The 26,783-nt window shown below is 43.1% G+C and overlaps 1 protein-coding gene across 1 annotated transcript in view; it reads right to left on the bottom strand.

Moving 5' to 3' along the window:
* The window catches only part of LOC102454405 (myosin heavy chain, skeletal muscle, adult-like), a 36,579-nt gene extending 10,214 nt beyond the window's left edge, over positions 1 to 26,365 (bottom strand). The window contains exons 1-23 of the mRNA XM_075903410.2: positions 26,263 to 26,365; positions 26,011 to 26,058; positions 24,215 to 24,454; positions 23,987 to 24,130; positions 23,738 to 23,894; positions 22,384 to 22,411; positions 22,175 to 22,283; positions 21,980 to 22,072; positions 18,786 to 18,849; positions 18,592 to 18,690; positions 17,965 to 18,068; positions 17,747 to 17,885; positions 17,268 to 17,386; positions 17,019 to 17,168; positions 15,903 to 16,073; positions 10,946 to 11,252; positions 10,768 to 10,835; positions 8,971 to 9,058; positions 7,136 to 7,253; positions 6,627 to 6,750; positions 6,406 to 6,542; positions 3,866 to 4,121; positions 1,888 to 2,130 (exon numbers count right to left, since the gene is read on the bottom strand). Coding sequence (XP_075759525.1) covers positions 1,888 to 2,130; positions 3,866 to 4,121; positions 6,406 to 6,542; positions 6,627 to 6,750; positions 7,136 to 7,253; positions 8,971 to 9,058; positions 10,768 to 10,835; positions 10,946 to 11,252; positions 15,903 to 16,073; positions 17,019 to 17,168; positions 17,268 to 17,386; positions 17,747 to 17,885; positions 17,965 to 18,068; positions 18,592 to 18,690; positions 18,786 to 18,849; positions 21,980 to 22,072; positions 22,175 to 22,283; positions 22,384 to 22,411; positions 23,738 to 23,894; positions 23,987 to 24,130; positions 24,215 to 24,418 — 2,922 coding nt within the window. The 5' untranslated portion in view covers positions 24,419 to 24,454; positions 26,011 to 26,058; positions 26,263 to 26,365. The remainder of the gene's footprint in view (positions 1 to 1,887; positions 2,131 to 3,865; positions 4,122 to 6,405; positions 6,543 to 6,626; positions 6,751 to 7,135; positions 7,254 to 8,970; positions 9,059 to 10,767; positions 10,836 to 10,945; positions 11,253 to 15,902; positions 16,074 to 17,018; positions 17,169 to 17,267; positions 17,387 to 17,746; positions 17,886 to 17,964; positions 18,069 to 18,591; positions 18,691 to 18,785; positions 18,850 to 21,979; positions 22,073 to 22,174; positions 22,284 to 22,383; positions 22,412 to 23,737; positions 23,895 to 23,986; positions 24,131 to 24,214; positions 24,455 to 26,010; positions 26,059 to 26,262) is intronic.
* Between the last annotated feature and the right edge of the window lie 418 nt (positions 26,366 to 26,783).

Genomic DNA, 26,783 nt, shown 5'->3' with positions numbered 1-26,783 from the left:
ATAAGCAGAAAGAATGGTCATATCTAAATTACTGATACTTTTCTCTGGATGAACTCAGGAAAAGCATGGAGGAGATTTTCATGAAACTAGTCAGAACAGAACTCCCACAGCTGTTGGTCTAAGGCCTGGGTTTGTCCCATTGCCGTCTGAGGGAAGAGCTTTCCCGCCATATTCAGAAACCAAACAACAATGCCCAAGCTTTAATGCCCATACTTCAAAAGACGTCACTTCTCAATCTTTAGGCACTGAAATATATGTTCAGACTTTTAAAGGTACTCAGCATACAGCAATAACCTTTGTTCCTGTCGGACAGTTTAGTGTTATGAGGACATTAGAAATTTCTATTCCAATTGGTGTTCTGGGCAGTTTTCAAAACTGCTTACCATTGAAATATACATTGGAAAGGAACCCACTTAACTTCTGGCATATCATACTGCATGAGTGCTTTAACGTACTTACCATTACTTACTTGGACAGTAAATGACAAAGGTAAATAGATTATACTGCACTGATCTTTTTATTAAATGAATGCAAAATATAAACTAGTTTTGTAAAGGAAGAAAGTGTGTGTTTGTGTGTCTGTATATTCATACCTCACTCAAAAACATTAAAAGAAAAGTTTCAAAGTCAAGCACTCCAGGGTTAGGAAATTCCTGTGTAACATAGCCATTGTGATAGAGTTTAATTACATGATTAGATACTATTTTTTTTATCACAGGACCCCAGAGGACCCCTGCCTCATTGAGTACAGACAGTGGATGGTGCATTGTCTCCTTGCTCAGATAGTTCATAGACTCATAGACTTTAAGGTCAGAAGGGACCATTATGATCATCTAGTCTGACCCCCAGCACAGTGCAGGCCACAGAATCTCACCCACTCCCTCGTAGAATAATCCTCTCACCTATGTCTCAGATATTGAAGCCTTCAAATAGTTTGAAGACCACAAGATGCAGAGAATCCTCCAGCTGTGATCTGTACCCCATGCTACAGAGGAAGGTGAAAAAGCTCCAGGGCCTCTGCCAATCTACCCTGGAGGAAAATTCCTTCCCGACCCCAAATATGGCGATCAGCTAAACCCTGAGCATGTGGGCAAGACTCACCAGCCAGACACCCAGAAAGTTCTCTATAGTAACTCCTATCATCCCTCCATTGACCTATTTCCCACTGATAATGAATGGTCAATTAGTTATCAAGATCATATTAGCTCATCAAACCATCCCCTTCATAAAACCATCTAGTTTAATCTTGAAGCCAGATAGCTCTTTTGCCCCCACTACTTCCCTTGGAAGGCCGTTCCAGAACCTCACTCCTCTAATGGTTAGAAACCTTTGTCTAATCTCAAGTCTAAACTTCCTACTAGCCATCTTATATCCATTTGTTCGTGTCCACATTGATATTAAGCTTAAATAATTCCTCTCCCTCCCTGGTATTTATCCCTCTAATATATTTAAAGAGTGCAATCATGTCCCCCCCTTAGCCTTCTCTTGGTTAAGGTAAACAAGCCAAGCTCCTTGAGTCTCCTTTCATAAGACAGGTTTTCCATTCCTCGGATCATCCTAGTGGCCCTTCTTTGTACCTGTTCCAGTTTGAATTCATCCTTCTTAAACATTGGAAACCAGAACTGCACACAGTATTCCAAATGGGGTCTCACCAATGCCTTGTATAATGGCACTAACACCTCCTTATCCCTACTGGAAATACCTCGCCTAATACATCCCAAGACCGTATTAGCCTTTTTCAGTTCCAGTTCTTCCCTTATCAGCTCTTTGTCTGATCTGTCTTTCCCTTACCCACTTGTTCCTCATAACCACATACCCCATCCTATCGGCTGCCAGTGCCAGTCTCCCTCAAGACATGCATGCACACTTCTCTCTCATATCCTTCACCTTGTTTTCTGTGGCATGCTTTTCTTTCTCAACTTTGGCCAATGTTAACTCAAGATCGTCAATATCTTTCTTCAGCTCTGAACATTCATCCTCCAGTTTCCTCTTTTTGGCTGTCAGTTCAGCGTTCATCTCCTCCTCATCCTCCAGCCGTTCAGTCAGCTCCTTAATCTTAGCTTCAAGCTGGATCTTGGTTTTGATCAGTTGGTCACATCTTTCCTCTGCATCAGCCAAGCCTTCAGCTTCCTGTGGGAGAAATGCAGGTTTTCAGTGTGCTTGTTTGATGAGTTTTAGCTCTATCTTATATTACATTCTTATAGTTCATCTCAGCACAAAATATAATTGATTTGAACTGTCTGCTTCTTTTGAGAGGCCAGGACCATCAATGGCTATAAGCCAATATAGTCAGGGACACAGACCCATTTTCTGGGTGTCCTAGGCCTCTGGCTGCCAGATGCTGGGACTGGACAACAAAGGAACAGTCACGTCCAGCTCTGTTCACTCTTAGAGCATCTGGAACTGGCCACTGTCAGAAGACAAGGTACTGGGTGGATTAGATGGACCATAGAGCTGAGCTAGTGTGGTCGTTCTTATGTTCTTACATTCACAAAAAAACAGCAGCAAGATTAATTTATACTTGGTTTATTCATAGACAAAAAATAATGTAATAACTTCATATGAATGTGAATAATCTGTACCTAAGCTATTAAGCCCTAGATCCTGTAAGCAATTTTGGGCACATTCAACCTGCAATGTGTGTGTATTCCTCCTGCCTTCCCACTGCTTGTATGGTGGTTTATATTAAGCATGTAAGCAGGGTCAATCTAGATATGCGTATAAACACCTACTGTTGGTTGGCCTGTGATTTGCATTTGAATGGCCCGATTTTCAAAAATGCAAAGCAACGAACAACACCGATTTTTCTGAGTGTGTGGAGAGTAGGTTGAGAAGAAGAAGAAGAATGGTAGCTGTTTTGAATGCTGAGATCTTTCAAACATCTTGCTCTTTGTGTCAGGGTTCTTCTTTTAGGGTATGTCTAAACTACATGGCTCTGTCGACGGAGCCATGTAGATTTGTTGTTTTGGCAAAGTCAAATGAAGCCGCGATTTAAATGATTGTGGCTTCATTTAAATTTACATGGCTGCCGCGCTGAGCCGACAAACAGCTGATCAGCTGTTTGTCCGCTCAGCGCGCTAGTCTGGACGCTCTCCTGCCGACATCAAAGCCCTTTGTCGGCAGCCTCGTAAACCTCATCCCACGAGGAATAACAGGGCTGCCGACAAAGGGCTTTGATGTCGGCAGGGTAGCGTCCAGACTAGCGCGCTGAGCGGACAAACAGCTGATCAACTGTTTGTCGGCTCAGCGCAGCAGCCATGTAAATTTAAATGAAGCTGCGATCATTTAAATCGCGGCTTCATTTGACTTTGCCTATGTGTCTAATCTACATGCCTCTGACGACAGAGGCATGTAGTCTAGACACAGCCTTAGATAGATAAGATAGATGGATAGGTTGTGTGGAGGGAGGGAGGGAGGGAGATTAGATAGATAGATAGATAGATAGATAGATAGATAGATAGATAGATAGATAGATAGATAGATAGATAGATAGATAGATAGATAGATAGATAGATAGGCACAAAAGTTACACCATCCAAAACAAAAAGTGTTCTTGATGCAGACTAAGTAAATATAATGAGTTGGAAGTTAAGCTCCATCCCCAGATATAACACATCACATATTATTATGTATGTGTATACTCCAGCTATCTGGGCACATACATTTTTGTGTGTGTTCAAATGAAAATGCCTAAATTTAAAAATTTAACATTTAGTCCTGATATCTTAGGTTTGTTTTGCAATGTTTCTCTAGCACAAGGTAACCAACACTTTGTTTGAGCGTCTCGTATTGGGAAAGCGGCCTTTAGAAATTTCAGGCTTTGTTCCAAAGCACAATAAGGGTTGAATTCACTGGTAATACTCACAGTCTGCACTTGGAGCTGCAGGTCGTTTTTCTCCTGTAGCAGGCTCACCATCTTTTCCTCCAGTTCCTTCCTTTTGGCCTCAGACTTAGCAAGCTCTTCCTTGGTTTTCTCAAACTCCTCCTTCATGTTGGCCATCTCCTTCTCAGCTTCAGCACTCTTCAGCAAGGGCTTGATCTTGAAGTAGAGCTTCATCCAGGGCCAATGCTTGACATTCATGAATGAGCGAACGTTGTACTGGATACAGAAGACGGACTCTCTATAATGTAGTTAAAATACATATTAAGTCTTATGGAATTGGAAGGAACCATAGAATCATAGAATAATAGGACTGGAAGGGACCTCGAGAGGTCATCGAGTCCAGCCCCCTGCCCTCAAGGCAGGATCAAGCTCCGTCTACACCATCCCTGACAGATGTCTATCTAACCTGTTCTTAAATATCTCCAGAGAGGGAGATTCCACCACCTCCCTTGGCAATTTATTCCAATATTTGACCACCCTGACAGTTAGGAATTTTTTCCTAATGTCCAATCTAAACCTCCCCTGCTGCACTTTAAGCCCATTACTCCTTGTCCTGTCCTCAGAAACCAAGAGGAACAAATTTTCTCCTTCCTCCTTGTGACACCCTTTTAGATATTTGAAAACCGCTATCATGTCCCCCCTTAATCTTCTTTTTTCCAAACTAAACAAGCCCAGTTCATGAAGCCTGGCTTCATAGGTCATGTTCTCTAGACCTTTAATCATTCTTGTCGCTCTTCTCTGTACCCTTTCCAATTTCTCCACATCTTTCTTGAAATGTGGCGCCCAGAACTGGACACAGTACTCCAGCTGAGGCCTAACTAGTGCAGAATAGAGCGGTAGAATGACTTCACGAGTTTTGCTTACAACACACCTGTTGATACAACCTAGAATCATATTTGCTTTTTTTGCAACAGCATCACACTGTTGACTCATATTCAACTTGTGATCCACTATGACCCCTAGATCCCTTTCCGCCATGCTCCTTCCTAGACAGTCGCTTCCCATCTTGTATGTATGGAACTGATTGTTCCTTCCTAAGTGGAGCACTTTGCATTTCTCTTTATTAAACCTCATCCTGTTTACCTCTGACCATTTCTCTAACTTGCTAAGGTCATTTTGAATTATGTCCCTATCCTCCAAAGACGTCGCAACCCCACCCAGTTTGGTATCATCTGCAAACTTAATAAGAGTACTCTCTATCCCAATATCTACATCATTGATGAAGATATTGAATAGTGCGGGTCCCAAAACAGACCCTTGAGGAACTCCACTTGTTATCCCTTTCCAGCAGGATTTAGAACCATTAACAACAACTCTCTGACTACGGTTATCCAGCCAATTATGCACCCACCTTATCGTGGCCCTATCTAAGTTATATTTGCCTAGTTTATCAATAAGAATATCATGCGAGACCGTATCAAATGCCTTACTAAAGTCTAGGTATATGACATCCACCGCTTCTCCCTTATCCACAAGGCTCGTTATCCTATCAAAGAAAGCTATCAGATTAGTTTGGCATGACTTGTTCTTCACAAACCCATGCTGGCTATTCCCTATCACTTTATTACTTTCCAAGTGTTTGCATACGATTTCCTTAATTACCTGCTCCATTATCTTCCCTGGGACAGACGTTAAACTGACCGGTCTATAATTTCCTGGGTTGTTCTTATTCCCCTTTTTATAGATGGGCACAATATTTGCCCTTTTCCAGTCTTCTGGAATCTCCCCTGTCTGCCATGATTTTTCAAAGATCATAGCTAAAGGACCATGAGAGTTCAGTCCTCTGCATTTATGGCAGGACCAACCATCATTCTAGACCATCCCTGACAGGTGTTTCTCTAGCCTGCTTTTAAATATCTCCAATGATGGAGAGTCCACAGTCTCCCTAGCCAACTTATTCCAGTGCTTATTCCTGTGCTTTATTCCTGATAGGTAGGGAGTTTATCCTAATGTCCAGCCTAAACCTCCCTTGCTGCAATTTAAGCCCATTTCTTCTTGTCCTATCCTCAGAGGTCAAGGTGAATAATTGTTCCTCCTTCCTCCTTGTAACGGAAGGAGGTGCTTGAAAGCTGTTATCATGTCCCCTCTTAATCTTGTTGAGTTTAAACAAACCCAGTTATTACAATCTTCCCTCACAGGTCACGTTTTGTTGGCCTTTAAGCATTTTTGTTGCTCTTTTCTGGACCTTCAGTTTCTCCACACCTTTCCTGAAATGTGGAGCCCAAAAATGGACACAATACTCCAGCTGAAGCCTAATCAGCGTGGAGTGGAGTGGAAGAATTACTTCTCATATTTTGCTTCTGACAGTACTGCTTATACACCTAGATTGATGTTTGTTTGGGTTTTTTTTTGCAACATTGTCACACTGTTGATTGACTACTGTTGAACTTGTGGTCCCCTATAACTTCTAGAATCCTTTCTGCAGAATTCCTTTCTTGACAGTCACTTCCCATTTTATATGTGTATATGATGACTATAGGTACTATAGACAGTAAATCCCATGCAAGATAACGTATTGCTACCTCCTTTCCACCATTCTTTGATATTCCATTCTCATCAGGAAGCCACGACACCTGGCTTGTGTGCGGGTCATAATCTCTGCCAATTTATCATCTCTCATCTCCTCTAGAAGACCCAGGAGTCCTGCTTTAAAGAAAACCTTGAAAAAGGGAATATTACAAACATCACTTGCATTCTGGACAAAATGCAGATTGGCAATGTTTGAATCAAAGAGTGTGTGTACCTTGGTGTGACCAAATTTATACTGGGTATGATCAATATTGATAGACCCAAGTAGTTTCTCTGAAGCCTTCTTGCTGTCCATGAACTGTCCTTCTGGAACGGCGCTTGCATTTAAAATCCTGTATCTGTTAGAGAAAACAGAATATAAGAATGTTCCTATCACCAAACCCACCATCACCTTTCACACTAATTGGCTGGAAGTCTCAAGGAGGGCTGGACCAGTTCTCATGCCTAGAGGCTGTCCATCTGTCAGGCTGAGGTACCATTTTAGGACAGTGTGAAAAAGCTTGTACTGCAACTATATCCTACCATGTTCTCCAGAGAGAGGAACATGGATCCCAAAGATACCAATCCCCTTGTCGACCCAATGTAAATTACTTTAACCAATATTTACAACAGAGTAAAGAGAACATGTAGTAAATACTGTTATGAACATAGTATTTAACATTATTCAGAAATACAGGCTACTCAGCATGAACATAACAGGGCAAAACAGTGAAGCTCTCTAACCTCTGTTTAAAATCTGCATAAATGATTCTGCTGGGGAATCCTTTCCTGCAAATTCTGATCCCTTCCAGCACGCCGTTACACCTGAGCTGGTGCAGTACGAGTTCATGTTCCATGGCACCTTAACAAATCACAGCATGAATTAGTACCTGACTACGTTGACGGAGCCATGTAGTCTAGACATACCGGCTGTGTCTACACTGGACCCCTTTTCCGGAAAAGGGAGGCAGATGAGACAAGTCGGAATTGCAAATGAAGCGGGAAATTTAAATATAGAATCATAGAATCATAGAATAATAGGACTGGAAGGGACCTCGAGAGGTCATCGAGTCCAGCCCCCCGCCCTCAAGGCAGGATCAAGCTCCGTCTACACCATCCCTGACAGATGTCTATCTAACCTGTTCTTAAATATCTCCAGAGAGGGAGATTCCACCACCTCCCTTGGCAATTTATTCCAATATTTGACCACCCTGACAGTTAGGAATTTTTTCCTAATGTCCAATCTAAACCTCCCCTGCTGCACTTTAAGCCCATTACTCCTTGTCCTGTCCTCAGAAACCAAGAGGAACAAATTTTCTCCTTCCTCCTTGTGACACCCTTTTAGATATTTGAAAACCGCTATCATGTCCCCCCTTAATCTTCTTTTTTCCAAACTAAACAAGCCCAGTTCATGAAGCCTGGCTTCATAGGTCGTGTTCTCTAAACCTTTAATCATTCTTGTCGCTCTTCTCTGTACCCTTTCCAATTTCTCCACATCTTTCTTGAAATGTGGCGCCCAGAACTGGACACAGTACTCCAGCTGAGGCCTAACTAGTGCAGAGTAGAGTGGCAGAATGACTTCACGAGTTTTGCTTACAACACACCTGTTGATACAACCTAGAATCATATTTGCTTTTTTTGCAACAGCATCACACTGTTGGCTCATATTCAACTTGTGGTCCACTATGACCCCTAGATCCCTTTCCGCCATATCCCCCGCTTCATTTGTATAAACATGGCTGCCGCTTTTTTCCGGCTCGGGGCTTTGCCGGAGAAAAGCGCCAGTCTAGATGGGATCTTTTGGAAACTAAAGCCTTTTCTGAAAGGTCCCTTATTCCTCTTAAAATCAGGAATAAGGGACCTTTCGGTAAAGGCTTTATTTTCTGAAAGATCCCGTCTAGACTGGCGCTTTTCTCCGGCAAAGCCCAGAGCCGGAAAAAAGCGGCAGCCATGTTTATACAAATGAAGCGGGGGATATTTAAATCTCCCGCTTCATTTGCAATTCCGACTTGTCTCATCTGCATCCCTTTTCCGGAAAAGGGGTCCAGTGTAGACACAGCCACCCTGATTGTGCAGCCCAAAGAAAACGGCTGCATCTCACTAAGATCTGTGTGGATGTGTCTAAACTACATGGCTCCATCGATGGAGCCATGTAGATTAGGCTGATCGGCAAAGGAAAATGAAGCCGCAATTTAAATAATTGCGGCTTCGTTTAAATTTAAATGGCTGCCGTGCTGAGCCGACAAACAGCTGATCAGCTGTTTGTCGGCTCAGCGCGCTAGTCTGGACATTCCTGCGCCAACCTGAAAGCCCTTTATCGACCTCCCCGTTATGCCTTATAGGATGAGGTTTACCAGGGAGGTTGATAAAGGGCTTTCATGTCGGCAGGGGAGCGTCCAGAATGCCCCGGTCTGCCAACAAACAGCTGATCTGCAGAGCAGGGCAGCCATTTAAATTTAAATGAAGCTGCGATTATTTAAATCGCGGCTTCATTTCCCTTTGCCGATCAGCCTAATCTACATGACTCCGTCGACACAGCCATGTAGTTTAGACGTACCCTGTGTGACAGAGCTTCTTACCTGGTGTCTTTGTTTCATTGGGAATGATACAGCGCACAAAGTGCGGATGGGTACTTCTCAGATTGGTCATCAGCTTATTTAAATTCTCCTGCGACACCATAAGCAGAGGTTTAGGTTAATTAATGTTACATCTGCATATTATGTTACATCAGACAGAGCAAACCTGTTATAATGGGACCATGCACATAACAGATGTAAACAGAATAGCTTGCAGAACTTGCCAGCTGGAGTCATTTTACCCTGAGGTGCCTTCTTCCTTTGGATCTTGACCACAGTTATTTAAGTGAAATATAAAACTCTAGAAATAGCACTACCTAGCAGTGGGAAATAATGTTCCTATATCACAATTTTATCATGAATCTTGCTATATTTGGTGTTTTTCTTATGCCCCAATTCTTGGAATCATTTAATTTTGGAAGGAAGTCCATTTTTAATTTAAAAATAGAAGTAAGTTTCTGAACCTCAGAGCTGAAAAAAAGTTGGAAAATATGAGGCTATCTTCTGAAAAAAATGTCTTCCCAAAGAGAGTGTCCACACTCCCAAAGCGCATTGAAAAAGCGATCTGCTTTTTCAACAGATAGCGTCCACTCTGAATGGACGCTATCTGGCATGTAAGCTGTGATTACTATGGGCAGAATGGCCACCAGAGCGCCTGTGCTTTTTCCTTTTTCCTCTTCTTCCCCGTCCACACATGCCTTTTTCAGAAAGAGCTCTTTTGGAAAAAGGCTTCTTCCTTGTAGAAAGAGGTTTACCAATGTCAGAAAAACCCCTCCGTTCTTTTGATTTTTTTTTTCAAAAGAATGTGATTGCAGTGTGGACGTAATTGAATTTTTTTCAAAAAAATGCTGTTTTTCAAAAAAAAAAAAACCCTCTGTAGTATAGACATACCCTGAGCTAAGTGCACTAAAGATCAGAGACCAGATGGCAAGGGACAAACCATTTCACATTAATTCTTGAAATTGTATTTCAGTCTCATTAGTCTTAGGGGCCCAACTCATGGCATTGGTGTACTATGAGTTGGCAATACAGAAAGTGTTCCCCAAGGCAGGACAGGAAACCAGTGACAGACCAGGCGCTGGAGCTATTCAGGAGCCCTGGAGACCCTTTGGTTTTTATGAGGAGTACGAGAATGGAAAGGGCCAGAGCAGTGAGAGAACTGAGTTTTCAGATTGTTTAAATGTAAGCAGTCTGGACTTGTAACTATGGGCTGCTCCATGTAACCAGGTATTGTTGTTCAAGACTTTGACCAGTGGATGGGCTAAGTGTCATAATATGGTGGCTTGTCACTGGTAATTACAAGGCAGCCAGTCCATACAGTGGCTCAGGGTTAGGAGAAGGACCTGGCAGGAGATATCTGCAGGGAGTGGCTTTAAGAAAGGCCAGACAACTGGGGCTGGGATTGGAAAGGAATTGTAAAGTCTGTGGGGAAGATGTGATATTAGTTGAATTGAAATGATTTGTTAATCGTTCACACTTCAAAAAGGAGATGCACCTGAATCACATAAGACTACATGCATTCTTGAGGGAGCAGAGTAAGGGAAATTGAGGCAGCAAATACCTAACCAGATAGAAGAAACGAACCCCATTACAGGGTCACATACAGGGGATCAGGGACAGATTCTGCACACAGTGAAATGGAGCTTAAATGGAGATATTGTAACTTAACTTCCCATTAGAATCTGGGCCAAAGACATCAAGGGATTTTTACCACAACTGAGTCACTTGAGAAATAATCCCTTCAGATTTAAAGTGAGCTTTTTCATTATCTTCATCAAGAAAATGAACACTGTACTGTACCCTGAAAAGAGCAGAGACCGTCTGGAAAGAGGAACCCTTCTTATGGCCTCCCTTCTTACCACCACCTTCTGCATGATGAAAGAGAAAGAAAATTCATTTTAATTGTTTTATGTTCCCTTCTGTGATTCTAGAAGAAGTATCTCTGTGTACATTGGATATTGTGGAGGAATGTGATTACCTGCATCTCCACCATATGTGGCAAAGAGCAAAGCCAGTGTTTTCATTGACGATTTCTGGTACAGCCCAATGACTGTTTCATTCAGTGGGTCCTTGTTCTTCTCCAACCAGCCGGTGATGTTGTAGTCCACAGTGCCAGCGTAGTGCACCAGGGCAAAGTGGGCCTCAGCCTTTCCTTTGGCAGGCTTGGGCTTCTGGAAGTTGTTGGACTTGCCAAGATGCTGGTCGTAGAGCTTGTTCTTGAAAGAAGTGTCAGTTGCCTTGGGGAACATGCACTCCTCCTCCAGGATGGAGAAAATACCCATTGGCTGAAAGGAACAGTAACGGATAAGAAGAGGGAGGGAGAGACTGATTACAAAACTTAGAACATAAGAACATAAGAGTGGACATAATGGGTCAGACCAAAGGTCCATCCAGCCCATCTGCCAACAGTGGCCAATTCCATGTGCCCCAGAGGGAGTGAACCGAACAGGTAATGATCAAGTGATCTCTCTCCTGCCATCCATCTCCACCCACTGACAAACAGAGGCTGGGGACACCATTCCTTACCTGTACTGGCTAATAGCCATTATGGACCTAACCTCCATGAAATTATCTAGCTTCTCTTTAAACTCTGTTATAGTCCTAGCCTTCACAACCTCCTCAGGCAAGGAGTTCCACAGATTGACTATGTGTTGTGTGAAGAAGAACTTTCTTTTATTTGTTTTAAACCTGCTGCCCATTAGTTTCATTTGGTGGCCCCTAGTTCTTATATCATGGGAACAAGTAAATAACTTTTCCTTATTCACTTTCTCCACACCACTCATGATTTTATAGACCTCTATCATATCCCCCCTTAGTCTCTGCTTTTCCAAGCTGAAAAGTCCCAGTCTCTTTAATCTCTCCTCATATGGGACCCGTTCCAAACTCCTAATCATTTTAGTTGCCCTTCTCTGAACCTTTTCTAATGCCAGTATATCTTTTTTGAGATGAGGATACCATATCTACACACAGTATTTCAGATGTGGGCATACCATGGATTTATATAAGGGCAATAACATATTCTCCGTATTATTCGCTCCCTCTTTTGTAATGATTACTAACATCCTGTTTGCTTTTTTGACTGTCGTTGCACACTGCGTGGACATCTTCAGAGAACTATCCACGATGACTCTAGCTAAATTAGCCCCCATCATATTATATATATAGTTGGGGTTATTTTTTCCAATGTGCATTGTAGGATAAACATTTCTTAGGTAGGCTATGATATTCTGTTAAGAACCTCTATTCTAAATTTGGAGTCTGGGACTGGCACACAAACATAGTACATGATGGTTGCCCCCCTACACCTAGCCCAGGATGGGAGACAGGATACGGCACATTCAATGGTGCTAGGAACAAATGCACAATTGACAAGTACTCCTAATGTCTCTGCTTTAATCCCCAGATGAACCACATCCATGCAGAGACACCTTCTTGAAGCTGACACACATATCCCCACTTAACACATAAATGATAATTGATGGCTGCTTTGTTTAAATATTTGTTTTATTAGATGTAAGGTATTATGTAAGCTATGGGCGGAAATACTATGTAACTTTATATTACTGCTCTTATTTTGCCTCACAATTAGCATCTATCCAGGGGGTCCAGGATCTTACCCTCCCCCCATCACTTTGATCTGCCCATTAAGCAGCCTATATAATTAATTGTAACCTATGGTCTGGCAGTGTTCACAAAGCCCTAACAAGCGATGTTACACTCCGACAGCGTTGTGTGTAATAAACTCTCCTGCTTGCTTCACATACGGTGTCCAGATTCTGTTCCTTCATGCATTATTTTACATTTATCCACATTACATTTCATTTGCCATTTTGTTGCCCACTCACTTAGTTTGGTGAGATCTTTTTTAAGTTCTTCACAGTCTGCTTTGGTATTAACTACTTTGAGCAGTTTAGTATCATCTGCAAACTTTGCCACCTCACTGTTTACCCCTTTCTCCAGATCACTTATGAATATGTTGAATAGGATTGGTCCTAGGACTGATCCTTGGGGAACACCACTAGATATCCCTCTCCATTCTGAAAATTGACCATTTATTCCTACCCTTTTGTTTCCTGTCTTTTAACCAGTTCTCAGTCCATGAAAGGAACTTCCCTCGTATCCCATGACAGCTTAATTTACATAAAAGCCTTTGGTGAGGGACCTTGCCAAAGGCTTTCTGGAAATCTAAGTACACTATATCTACTGGATCCCCCCCATCCACATGTTTGTTGACTCCTTCAAAGAACTTTAATAGACTAGTAAGACATGATTTCCCTTTACAGAAACCATGTTGACTTTTGCCCAACAAATTATGTTCTTCTATGTGTCTGACAATTTTAATCTTTACTATTGTTTCCACTAATTTGCCTGGGTACTAACATTAGACTTACTGGTCTGTAATTGCTGGGGTCGCCTCTCGAGCCCTTTTTTAATATTGGCATTACATTAGCTATCTTCCAGTCGTTGGGTACAGAAGCTGATTTAAAGGATAGGTTACAAACCATAGTTAATAGTTCTTCAATTTCTCATTTGAGTTCTTTCAGAACTCTTGGGTGAATGCCATCTGGTCCCGGTGACTTGTTATGGTTAAGTTTATCAATTAATTCCAAAACCTCCTCTAATGACACTTCAATCTGTGACAAGTTCTCAGATTTGTCACCTACAAAGGACAGGTCAGGTTTGGGAATCTCCCTAACATCCTCAGCTGTGAAGACTGAAGCAAAGAATTCATTTAATTTCTCTGCAATTACTTTATTGTCTTTAAGTGCTCCTTTTGTATCTCGATCATACAGGGGCCCCACTGGTTATTTAGCAGGCTTCCTGCTTCTGATGTACTTAAAAACATTTTGTTATTACCTTTTGAGTTTTTGGCTAGCTGTTCTTCAAACTCTTTTTTGGCTTTTCTTACTACATTTTTACACTTAATTTGACAGTGTTTATGCTCCTTTCTATTTACCTCACTACAATTTGACTTCCACTTTTTAAAAGATGTCTTTTTATCTCTCTCTGCTTCTTTTACATAATTGTTAAGCTATGCTGGCTCTTTTTTAGTTCTTCTACTATGTTTTTTAATTTGGGGTATACATTTAAGTTGGGTCTCTATTATTGTGTCTTTGAAAAGTGTCCATGCAGCTTGCAGGGATTTTACTTTAGTCACTGTACCTTTTAATTTCTGTGTAACTAACCTCCTCAGGGTTCCTTTTCAAACTGTGAGGATGTACTTACTAGGCTCCCACCAGGATCAGTCCTGGATCTGGTACTTCTCAATATTTGTATTAGTAACTTGGATAATGGACTAGAGAGTCTGCCAACGAAATATGTGAATGACAGCAAGCTAGGAAGGGATGCTATCACTTTGCAGGACGGTCTTAGAACTAAACATCACCTTGACAAATTGGGGAATTAGCTGATGTTGGCTGTGGTCTAGCCTTGCTAATTGTGGCTGGGAGAAGCCTCACCTATCACAAGCTCTCAACATCTTCATACAGCTGGGCTCCAACTGAAGCCCTTCTGGAAATTAAAGTTGCTTCCCTCCCCCCACGCCCAAATGAGCCATCGCACCATTCACCCCCTTTGGGCTGCATGTGTTCTCCTGGCAGGGCTGTGTGCGTTATCAGCAAGTGCCATAGGCATTATGCACTTTGCAGGATTCAGCTCACAGTACAAAGAGGAGGTGGATAGGAGGACAAGGTTTTGAGCACCATGGAGCCTGAGGAGGACACGGTACACTCACAACAGCCTATTCTTATTAGAATAGGTATGTTCAGGTGCTGCATGTTCTGATCATCTAGGTATCACTCATTGCACCTGGTCTGAAGGTGTTTCCCTTTGTCTGATCAATGCAACCGGTCCAGCTGCCGCTAGGAAGTCCATTCAGTTTGCCCCATGAAGCGTGCAATGAAGGCACTCGGGGAGTGGCTACTTGGGGAGCAGTAATTTCCTGCTGCTGCAGAGCCCAGGAGACATCCCCTCCATTTCTCTGGGCTTCTGGCAAGGAAGCTGCAGGCATTGGTTTGCATAGAGTCTTTAAGGAAAGATGGGCCTTCCTGATTTGTGGGGATTGAGAAAAGAGACCCTATGGGACTTGTCATTTTGTAAGCACATCACTAGCTATGTTAATTTCTTAAAGTAATATATAAGAGAAAGGTATTTCCAATAAAATATGCTATGTTAATGTCATTGACGTAGCTCATTCATCACACCTTTTACTATATTTTCCCCAGGCGACGCCGGGTATATCTGCTAGTCAATAATATAATGCAGTTGGAAAAAAGGTTAATATTCTGAAGCGTCATATATAAGACACAGGAGTGCGGTATGTAAATATGGGAGGTCTGGGCCACTCTATTCAGCACGGTGAGGCCTCAACTGGAGGCCCACTTCTAGGCACCACCCTTTAAGAAAAATGTGGACAAATTGGAAAGAGTCCAGAAGAGAGCAATAGTAACAATAAAAGGTACAGAAAATCCCACATGCTTAGCCTTGAAAAAAAGCAGATGGAGGGGCAAGCTGAAAACAATCTTCAAATATGTTAAGGGATGTTACAAAGAGTATGTGTCCACCTCCACTGAAGATAGGACATGAATAATGGGCTTCGTCTGCAGCAAGGGAGAGTCAAGTTAGATATTAGGGAAACCTTTCTAAAGATGAGGGTAGTGAGGCTGTGGAACAGGCTTCCAAGGGAGGCTGTAGAATCCCCCTCAGTGCAGAAAGCCATATTAGATGGCAACTCATGATCCCTTCCAGCCCTTCATTGCTATGACTGTATAACTAATGTCTCTATCCCAACATATATTAAATTATGGACCAAGGTATTTTAATAACTAGGGCTGAATGTGTGGACCTGAACAGGGAAGAGTACCTCTAAAGTTTAATATGACCCCCAACAACTAAAGAAATCTTGAACGAATCAGGCGTTTGAACTGAGGAGATACCTTCTCAATGAGCTCAATGCAGGCAGCCAGGTCCATCCCAAAGTCAATGAATGTCCATTCAATCCCTTCCTTCTTGTACTCCTCTTGCTCCAGCACGAACATGTGGTGGTTGAAAAACTGTTGCAGTTTCTCGTTGGTGAAGTTGATGCACAGCTGCTCCAGGCTGTTGTACTGCACAGAGGGAAAAACAAATGTGTGGGACACCAAGTGTGATGGCCCTTCTAACCCTACAGGCATCACCAGGTGAGGCCCTAGGAGCAAATCCCTCCATGGATTGGGGCATGAATACCAGAGAGCAAGAAGACCTCAAATCCATTGTTCCCAGGAGATTTCTTATTATTCTTTCAAGTCAATTGTGAGGTAAAAATCTATTATTTGCTCTACTGTCATGTCTCCTGGGACATCTTCAGGGTCTGCCCATACCAGAGTTTCTTTGCTTTAGGTCAAGGCTGTGGTCGTTTCCAAGCACTGGCCCAGATACACTCCCTGATGCCTCAGCATTTTGTTTGTTTGGCCTTGTCCCTGGCACTCACCCCTTGAACTCTCTGACCTGGCATTTAGGCACTATTGACTTCGCCCACTCAGGAATTCCCAGATCCTGGTCCAGGCCTGTTTGTGCCTTAGCTCTGGGCTTGCCTCTGTGTTCATTGCCTCATGCCTGCTCAGGAGCTTCTGAGCTCTCCCCTCATTGCACAATAGCTTCTTTATTAATAAGCTCGGTCTGTCGGAAAGTTAAAAGCCCGTAATATTGCAGTCACTGCTGATTTCTGCACATGCAACCTACGTCCAAAGCGAAGCCCATGGAGCATCATGGTCTACAGAAGCTGAGACAGAGGTCGGTTCTTCCCAAAAAACGGTAAGTGATGCAAAAGTTCTAAAATCTTTAGCAAAACATATTTCTCTGCATTTTCTCAACCCCTCAGGGTTCCTTCCTGCTGTCAAATTAAAAGGATCATGCTGCCTTAAGGGGAAAATCAATAGACACCTGTTTCCTGTAGAAAAGCCAGGGTTTTCCAGGAAATTATAGAAAAAAAATCATATTTAAAAAAACCTCAAAGTTCCTAGATTGCCTGCTTGACCCTTCCAAGAACTTGCTGTCAGATCCCTGCTCCTTACATCAAAGATCTCAAAGCCAGCAATGTCCAGCACTCCAATGAAGTACTGTCTGGGCTGCTTGGTATCCAGCTGCTGGTTGATACGAACGACCATCCACAGGAACATCTTCTCATAGACAGCCTTTGCCAGAGCACCCACCGAATTGTGCACCTAAACCAGTGGGAGAAGGACTGGAGTTACCATGCAAAGCAGAGAAAGAAGCTCTGGGGTGTTAATTCATATCAATCGTTCTTGATCACTAATTGTTACCTGCTGCACTGTTTGACCTTTGGTCACATATTCATTCCCAACCTTGACTCGGGGGCAGCACATGGCTTTGAGCAGGTCGGCTGAGTTCAGATTCATCAGATAAGCTGCTTTGTCAGCCACTAAATGGACACGGGATCAGGTATTGGTTGACAAATAGAACAAATAGAATGTGGTGTATGAGAGATCTCTCAATAGCAAATCAAACTTTTAACATTCCATTAATGTAATTTGACCATTGTACTCATAGAGTAGAGATTTACAGGCATAAAAATAATGAAATTCAAAATAAGCCTTCTTTGGAAGTCAGCTGTATTTAAGCACTCAGTGCCTTTGAAAATGTATCCCAAGCATCCACAAATAAAGGATGTTTTTAAGAGGCTTCTCAGACAGAACAGAAAACTAAGGCTTAACATTTTGACATAATTCATCTACAGCTTGATTATTGCTTGCTTTATTGAGAAAGTAAATTCTGTTAATACCTTCTGTGCCATCCGGCTCCGCCTGCTCCTCTCGCTGCTTCTGCTTGAACTTCATGTTTCCATAGTGCAGGACAGCCCCAGTCAGCTTGTAAATGGCTGTTTTTTCCTCAGCACTGAAGCCCAGGATATCAATGGCACTCTGCCAACAGAATCATTAACATAAAGCTCTTGTCTAGTAAAGTTAATACTCTACATAATCATTCTTAAGTGTTACTCACGTCTGTGGCCATCAGCTCTTCCTGGTCATCGATGCTGGCTACAGTGATCTCACCATGACTCACAAAAGGGAAGTCATATGGGTTGGTGGTAATCAGAAGCATCTCTGAAAACAAGCAGAGATACTGGCCACACAGTTTGGTCTTTGGTCACATCTACATTCACAGCCTTGCTCTCGGTAACACAGGGCTTTACGGGTAGGTCTACTCTGCACTCCATTGCACACCTAGGTCTCTGACCCCACTTACAAACTCCGTGTTTCCAAGTTTGAGCATATGCAATTTACACTTGATGGACTTAGTTCTCAGAACCACACTGATGTATCCATACTGCTCACAGACCCAGATGCTCTGCTGCTGGGGGCCCAGGCTTGAGCTGCATCCACACTGTGAAATGATGGAGCTTGGCCCAGAGTCGCAAGGGGACTTGAGGTTGGACCAATCCCTAAGGGCATATTGACCCATCTCAGATTTGGACATGAACTCTATGGGAGGGGATGGGCTCAAACCTGAGTCTGAGCCTGGGCTAACAATGCAGTGGAGATAGAACCATAACTGCCCATGTAAGCAAGCCCCTTAGTGAGTGTGACTCAGTGTCAGCTTCCACCAAAAGAATTAAACGTTTCTTACCAATTAGTTCTGGCTTCTTGTTGGACATGATCTGATAAAAGATGTGGTAGCTTCTCTCTGCCTTGAGCTGGAAAGTGACTCTGGATTTCTCCAGCAGATCTAGCCAGGCAGGTAAAATACAATTAGACACAAAAATACACGATGAGAAAGAAAGAGAGACAGAGAATCGTGACCCTTTGAGGAACATTTCTTACATGTTTCAATGTCAGCAGAAGCCAGTTTCCCTGTGGCACCAAAGTGGATTCTGATGAATTTACCCTTTAATAGAAAAAAACAGTCATTTAATTTAAAACTCTCTGAGGCAGACTAGGGATGAAATCCTTGCCCTGCTGAAGGCAATGAGAGTTTAGCCTTTTATTTCAGAGGGGCCACACCTACAGCCCAGATGTATATTATTAATATGCAATAATATTTTAGCCTATGTCACTATTTAATGTTTAGAAAATACCTATGCTTAAGTGACCAGTGTAGCCAGAACTGCACAGCTCACTTAAACTGAGCCCATGGGAAGAAGGAAGAACTGAGTTTACAAAAGTACCCAGGCAGCCAAGTCCCTGTTTTAGGCACTTGAGACCTGGTTTCATCAACACGATGATGCACGAACCCCTCAACAGAATCCTGTAGGTTCCTAAACTCTCTTGACACCTTTGTTTTTTTCAGTAAAAGTTCGCCATCCCCTGTGTTCCTGCCTCTGAGCACACACACTGCTGCCCCCCTGAATCTGCAGGTGCTACTCACATGTGGGGCCAGATCCAGTATACGTGCTCAGACACCCCTCCTGGATCAGTCCCCTCAGATGAGTTCACACAGAACAAACAGGGAGGAAGGACTTCCCTCACAAGCTTTCCCCCAGTGCTCAGGGGGCTTGAGGGGAGAGGGGCTTTGAACAAATACCTCCTTTCAGGGGAGTTAACCACTGGGTTCCAGACTCTTCTGATGTGTGGCTCCCTTACCTCTCCTTGTAACTGCTGTGGCCTTCTGGATAAAATGCGTCACTAGAGCAAAGGCTCTCCCATCTGGGACTCCCATTTCCTGACTATAACCACTAGGCTACAGAATCACATTCAGCCATTCTCTTTCCCGGCCTCACCGCCTGACAGAACACAAGCTTGAGAATGTCTCCACAGCTTGGGGATTAGTGCACTCGCCTACCGGAAGACCCAGGAACCCACTCCAATGACTCTAATTATTGATACAGTGAGACAGCTTCAATAGGAGAGACTGAAGAAGACCACGTAGAACCATAGAAACCCTCAGGAGTCATCGAGGCTCCAAGCAGGACCAAACCCAACTCAATCATCCCAGCCAGGGCTTTGTCAGCCGGGACTTAAAAAAAAGATGGAGATTCCACCACCTCTCTAGGCAACCCATTCCAGCGCTTCTCCACCCTCCTGGAGGAAAAGGAGCAATAGTCTCAAGTTGCAGTGGGTGAGGTCTAGGTTGGACATTAGGTTAACTCTTTCCCTAGGCGGGTGGGGAAGCTCGGGTTTTGAAGATCCAGCTCGACAAAGGGGTATAAATATAAATTGGAGTCGATGCCTGGCGGGAGGGTAAGATAGGTAGAGGTAGGGGAGTTGAGACTGGGGCCACGGTTGGCGATGGGTCTGGGCGGGGCCAGGCTCTGAGGTTGGGGGTCGGGATGATAGCCACAGTAGCAGCCAAGCTACAGTGGGGGCTGGCAGCCGGGCAGCTCTGTTCCTAGCCCTGCCTCCAGCTCAGCCCGAGGGCAGGAACACAGCCACAGCCAAGGCTGGGGGCTGGTGCAGCACCGGGATTGAAGACACAGCTGGGCCACAGCGGGGGTTGTCAGCTGGGCCCCCAGCCAAATGCAGGGCTGCACCGAGGCTGGAGACGGGGCCAGGTGCAGGGCTGGGAGCCAGAGATGATGGTGGCAGCAGGACTGGAGCAGAACTGGGCACAGGGAGGGTCTGAGTGGTGCTCCTTCCCCATCCCCATTGGAACTGGCCCAGGACCCCCTGCACTCCTCCAGATGGTCCCCCACCATTCCCTAGAGGGGCATGCCCCACACTTTGAGGATCTCAGAAACAATCAGAAGTTCAATCTTCATAAACCCACAAAAGGAGCAGAGCTCCAGCTATGCAGACACACGTGCACTATGGCATGCCCTGGCTTTTGAGGTCTTTCCAGTCTTACCATACCACTCCTGTAATATATTTTCTTTGGATGGAATCTCATTTTGAAAGTGAATGATGATGCTGACAAATGCGTATGGTAGATCTCTAGCAGTGTACACAGGTCAGTGTGAACTATGGGACTGGGAGAGGAGAGGAGGGCAACCCATCAGGACTCTCTGGCTATGTCTACACTGGCAGCTTCTTGCACAACAACATCTTGCACAAGAACTCTTGCACAAGAAAATGTCCACACTGCCATGTGCGCGCTGTGCTTTTGTGCAAGAGCTCTCATGGCAGTGTGGATGCTCTCTTGTGCAAGAAATCCCTGCTGAGCGTCCACAGTGCCCTCTTGCACAAGAGCTCCTGCACAAGAGGGCTTACACCTGTTAAAAAAGAGCGCAGCTCTTGTGCAAGGAGCCCTCTCTTACCACGCCGTACTGTAAATTTCCTTGCGCAAGAGCAGGCAGGCAGTGTAGACGCTCTGCAGATTCTTGCACAAGAATGACCATACTTGCGCAATAACCCACCAGTGTAGACATATCTAATGTGTAGAGTGTGTGTTTGCTTGTCTGCTGTAATTTCTAGATCCACGGATCCTATCCATGCCTAGCCCAACAGGGGAGGTGCCTCGGCCAGAGCACTAAATGCCCCAATAGCAAGGATGGGTGAAAGCACAATCACTGGGCTCTCCAATGAACTCAGCCAGGAAAACGACAGAAAACAGCACCTCCCAAGTCCCTGGGGGTAGACACTTTACAAAACCCCTCACTGACTATCCTGGGAGCCTACATTCCTCACTTTGCCAGACACTAACAAACATAGACTGAACCCAAACACTGGATTTGTGGTTTATTACAACAAACTGTAACCCACTAGCTCACTTTGTCCTATGGATGCAGAAGTGCACTTTGAATGGCCCTTTGAAATAACTGCTAACTACTTAAGCTTAACAATCTGTTCTGCCTGGCATTTTGCTGGAAGGAGCTTTCCCAGAGTTGAAGAGCTGTGTGTGGCTCCAATATTTGTCTCTCACCAACAGCAGTTGGTCCAATAAAAGATATCACGCCTCCCACCTTGTCTGTCTGCTACAAAGTCGGTCATTTATTTGTACGTTTAATCTGTCACTGTGTGGAAATCAGTAAAGACACGGACAACGTGAATACACATTGTCCCATCGCTGCACTTGAGTGGCAGACATTATACAATACTAACATTTACCTGGAATCAAGAGCATTTCTGACTAAGACACTTACAAAGCGTGAGGAGTTGTCATTCCTCACAGTCTTGGCATTTCCAAAGGCCTCTAGCAGGGGGTTGGCGCTGATGATTTGATCTTCAAGGGTCCCCTACAAAGCATAATTATTGACAAATTAAGGTTGTTATAGACCTGTAAGTAGATAGCAGTTTCAGAACAGAGCATTTAATTCCATCTCCAGTTTCCAACTCACATGCATTTTGCCTGGCTCTTCCTTCTTCTTCTCCCCACTAGCTGCAATTGATGCGAAGTACTGGATGACACGCTTTGTGTTCACAGTCTTTCCAGCACCGGATTCTCCACTGTCCATTCAAACAGAAAAGCAAAGAACACATAACCAAAGAGTTCTCCTTGCAGTGCGCAGCAAAGCCAGCACAGACCAGAGCAGGGAAATGTACATACGTGATCAGGATCGACTGATTCTCCCGATCTATGGAAAAGACAGAACAAAAGCCATTTTTAAAAGAGTTACTAAGGAACACTAAACTGAAATGTGTTTCAAGTAAACATGAGACTGACAATTTTTATATGAAACTTTTTTCAACAAAAACTAGCCTTTTTTTCTTCAAACTAGACACTTTTTCTAGCTCACTTCTTCAAATTCCTGAGATTTTGTTTTTTTATCAACATTGTAAATTAGTTTTGAGGAGAGCCTACTTTGGTGTCCAGAGTGTGTTGGAGGGATTTTTGGTCACTTTTTCTGTTTTCTTTTGTTCATCTTAACACTAGTCTTTCCCTACCCTTCATTTTCACTATTCTATAATGTTCCAGAATTGAGGAAGTTTCCAAAAGCTACAAAGTCAGAAAAGGAAAAAACAAAATGAAAATATGAATATAAAATAAAGCTAAGGAGATCATCCACTCTACTGTATTCAGCAGTGAAAGAGAAAAAAAGAGAAAGGAAGAAATAGTAAAAATTCATTTCATTTTAGAATAAAATTGCTTCACATTTATTTTTTTCATGAACTATTTTATCTCTCTCTCTCTCTCTTTCTGTTTCAATCAATTCCATGATATCTAGATTTTGAGTTGAGCTCTCATGGACTGTCAGAACCAATTTATATACATTTTCATTCACCAAATTCTATTACTCAGAAATTCAATCACGACTTACATTTCTGTAAGACAAATGATTATGCAAAAAATACTCTGAACTAAAAAACAACTAAGTTTGCAAGTTCACTCAAAGTTCTTGGAACTGACAATACATGAGATCATACTAGTGTGTTCATCCTGCTATGCTGAAAATACCATCAGACCAACATTTGATCAAAGCATTTTGCATTTTTGTTCTAGACCCGATGGAAACCTGTAAATAAATTTCAGAGGTTTTTTTGATTAGTTGGCTGTTTGGTTTTTTTGGTTGTTATTTAAGAAAAAGTAATCCAACTTTCCAGAACACTAAAAAGGGTCTGTGTGAAATTTGGGGTCAGAGATAGAATCAAGTGTTGGGCACAGTCTTGGGTTAGTTTCAGTACAAATTTGAATTAATAATTTTCATCTGAACTACATTGCCTATTACTACCAGCCCTTCCAGTCTCTTTGCCTATATGTTAGGGGGTTGATTTTTAGACAAAATAAGTGCAGAAATGTATCATTTGCATTGGTACTCATGCAGAGGATGGATAGGAAGAAAATATGTCTCACAGACATATGTCACAGGTGCATGCACCTAATTCTGCTAAAATTCAGTCACTGTGATTCCTCATTTAAAATTTTCACCATATAATCACGTTTAAATGGCTGAGCCGCTCACCCGTTAACATGAACTGATAGGCGTTGTCAGAGATGGAGAAGATGTGCGGAGGGGCCTCTTGGCGCTTCTTGCCTCTGTAGGCCATCACCACCTCTGGGTTGTACACTGGCAGCCACTTGTAGGGGTTGACAGTGACACAGAAGAGGCCTGAGTAGGTCTGAAAGAAAGGGAGAGAAGGCAATTGGATTCCACATGGTTTAGTGTAGCTGTTAGTTTGGGAGGCACAGGAAGGCTTCAGCGTGTACTTACATAGATCATCCAGGCTGCATAACGCTCTTTGAGGTTATACAGGACACCAGGTTCATGGAGATGGGTCATCATTGCCATGTCCTCAATTTTGTCAAATTTGGGAGGGTTCATGGAGAAGATTTGATCTTCCTTAACAGTCAACGTCTGGAAGGAAACAAGGGACCCATTTTTGTCAGCTAGGACACAGGAGGAACAAAATGCTATTCTTTACCCCTTAGTTTTACTTACTTCTCCTTTTTCCGTCTTGACTGTGGCCTTCCCTCCTTCCCGACTCTGGAGTACACTTTTGACAAAGGATTCCTTGGGATGCACCACAAAGACCGATGTCTTGGCATCGAAAGGCTTGTTCTGGGCCTCAATTCTCTCCTTCTCTGACTTGCGGAGGAAAGGAGCTGCCACCCCAAAGACGGCCATCTCAGAGTCTGAAGACATGGCTGCAGTTTATCTAGGGCCCCTCGGCAGTGAGCTCTGACAAGGAGAAAATGTTACACTGATGCATCAGTTGGGCTACCTCTGACATTTTCTACCCGTGGGATGCTTTAATCTGGGTAAATTGTTCAAAAACTTATGTTGAAAATCAGCATGAATAAAGTTCCTCACTGGCATGCAGAATGAGGGGCAAGGTGATGAACTACAGTCCTGAAGGTCTGAGTCCTGCCTACTCTCACACTTAAATGCCACCTTGAGTTCACTTAGCAGCAGACTGGCTCCCCATTCCATTGGGCTGGGGTAGTCCAAGTTAACCAGACATGATGCTCCCACTTTATTCCCTTGTGTAGTGTTAGCTATGAAACCGACCTGCTTTAACTGAGCCAGACTGATGATGAGCCATTGGCTTGCTGGCATCTGACTTCTGGCTCAGTTAGGCATTGCAAAGCAGAGCAATGTATAACAATCTGGGCTCAGACTATGGAGAAGACCCTTACTACTTTGCACATATAACTGGTGACTGATTGTGAATTACTGAATTGTGTGAATTCAGTGATTCAAACAAAGTGAACAATCAAAATCATGAATAACACAGCTTTGAAATGAACTGTCAATGTTCTATTTTAATTTATTCTCACACTTAGTACAGTAGTAAATGTACCAGAGTATAATTTACAAAAATCATTAAAACCAATACTTTCAAAAATAGGACTTGGAATTCTAAATCATTCTTAGGTTTTTACATAAACTTTGGATTTCTAACAGCAGGGAATGGCTGAGTTCTGAGCAATAGTGAGAATCAAGCCTTTGTAGTACATGTTACAAAATTGCTTGTATTTTCAAATGACACATTTCAGTAAGTTTGATATAGCCAATTCTTGACAAAGTGATAATTATAATAATACCTGTGTCTGAGGGGGGGAACAGAGTAAGATTTCACAATATTTTCTCAGCTGGAGGGCTCTAGTCACTTCGGATACAATGATATTAAAGACCTAACATCTAGAACTGATCACTCAGATTGAGAAGCACCAGCTGTCAGTGGCTTCAAGTTCCATCTACTTTGGAGACCTGTACTGGCATAGGCAGCACAGCCCAAGCACAGGACTCAATGCATTTGGACAATGGGCATAACTACTAGCAGATATATCAAGTAACTCCGCCATGAAACCTTTAGGAGTTTCATGCCAGTCCAAAGCCTGGATAAAGGAGGAGGGTTGGTCAGATAAGTGTCAATGTGCTGATTGTAAAACAACAATATGAATGAAATCTGATGCCAGTACAACTAACTAATAAAAGATGCCGGCTCGGACGTTGCCCAGTTAAACAAGGTCCACGATACCAATCGAGCGATTGGGGTTGGGTCGATAAGTTGGCTACCAACAGGAAGCTACAACTAACACATATACTATCAATTAGAACGTGGAATGGAAGGAAATAGTGAGGGAGGCATCAAACACCAACGGGCGTTGAGCCCATGGTTGTTGTTGTTGATGATGATGATGATGATGGTGGAGCAAGTGCCCATTCAGCTCTACAGAAATCCCACTCTGCATAGTCTCTTATCCCTTGGAATTAGTAAATCAGGGTCTTACCTCTTTTGATATCCAATGGATTGTATGCAGGATCGAAGCTGACCAGTGCTGTAAACAAAAAAATAGAAATTTGCTTCTTACTACTGAATGAAACTCCAGTGATAAATTACACATTGAAGATACATAGGCAACTTGAAAAGCAGATTTGAAAACAGAGCCAATCCCTCATGGACATGAGTGCTGGTGGCAGATGTGTGGAATGCAGGGGGAAATTTCCCCTCTACAAAAACTTAGATCCTGCCGTATGCTCACCTTAAAGCTTTCTGTGTAAGGACAAGGCAAATTTTTTCCCAGGGGTCCTTTTATAAGGTCTGATCTGCATTCGCAACAGATCTTCAGTCAAAGCATTTTTGGCTAACCTTTCTCTGGCAAAGTATTGTCTGGCATACTTAACTAAAGGCATAATTGTCATTTGACATGACTAGATATAATTAGAAATTTTTGATGTCTTACCGGCTATATGAATTAATCGCCTATAAATAATTTGACAAGGGAATTTGGCCTAATGGGTCAGCTAGAGAACTGATCCAGGGCTTCAAAGTTCTATTGCTGGCTTTCCACTAACTCTTGGAATGTCCTGGGGCAGATTACTCAGTATTGCTCTCAATTCTTCTCACCTAGAACATTGTCAGAACGATATTTATCCACCTCGCGGCTTTTGTGAAGTTTATGAAGAAATGCTTTAAGACCCTTCTGGCTCTCTCCACTCTATTAAACCAGGTCTCCTTTCCCCATTGTGATAAGGATCTCCTTTCTTTCCCTTGTTCTTTCTC

The sequence above is a fragment of the Pelodiscus sinensis genome, chromosome 20 (genome assembly GCF_052426305.1).
Source record: "Pelodiscus sinensis isolate ZL-2025 chromosome 20, ASM5242630v1, whole genome shotgun sequence".
NCBI lineage: Eukaryota > Metazoa > Chordata > Testudines > Trionychidae > Pelodiscus > Pelodiscus sinensis.
The sequence above is the reverse complement of the archived record's forward strand: the minus strand, read 5'-3'. Positions and strand labels throughout refer to the sequence as shown.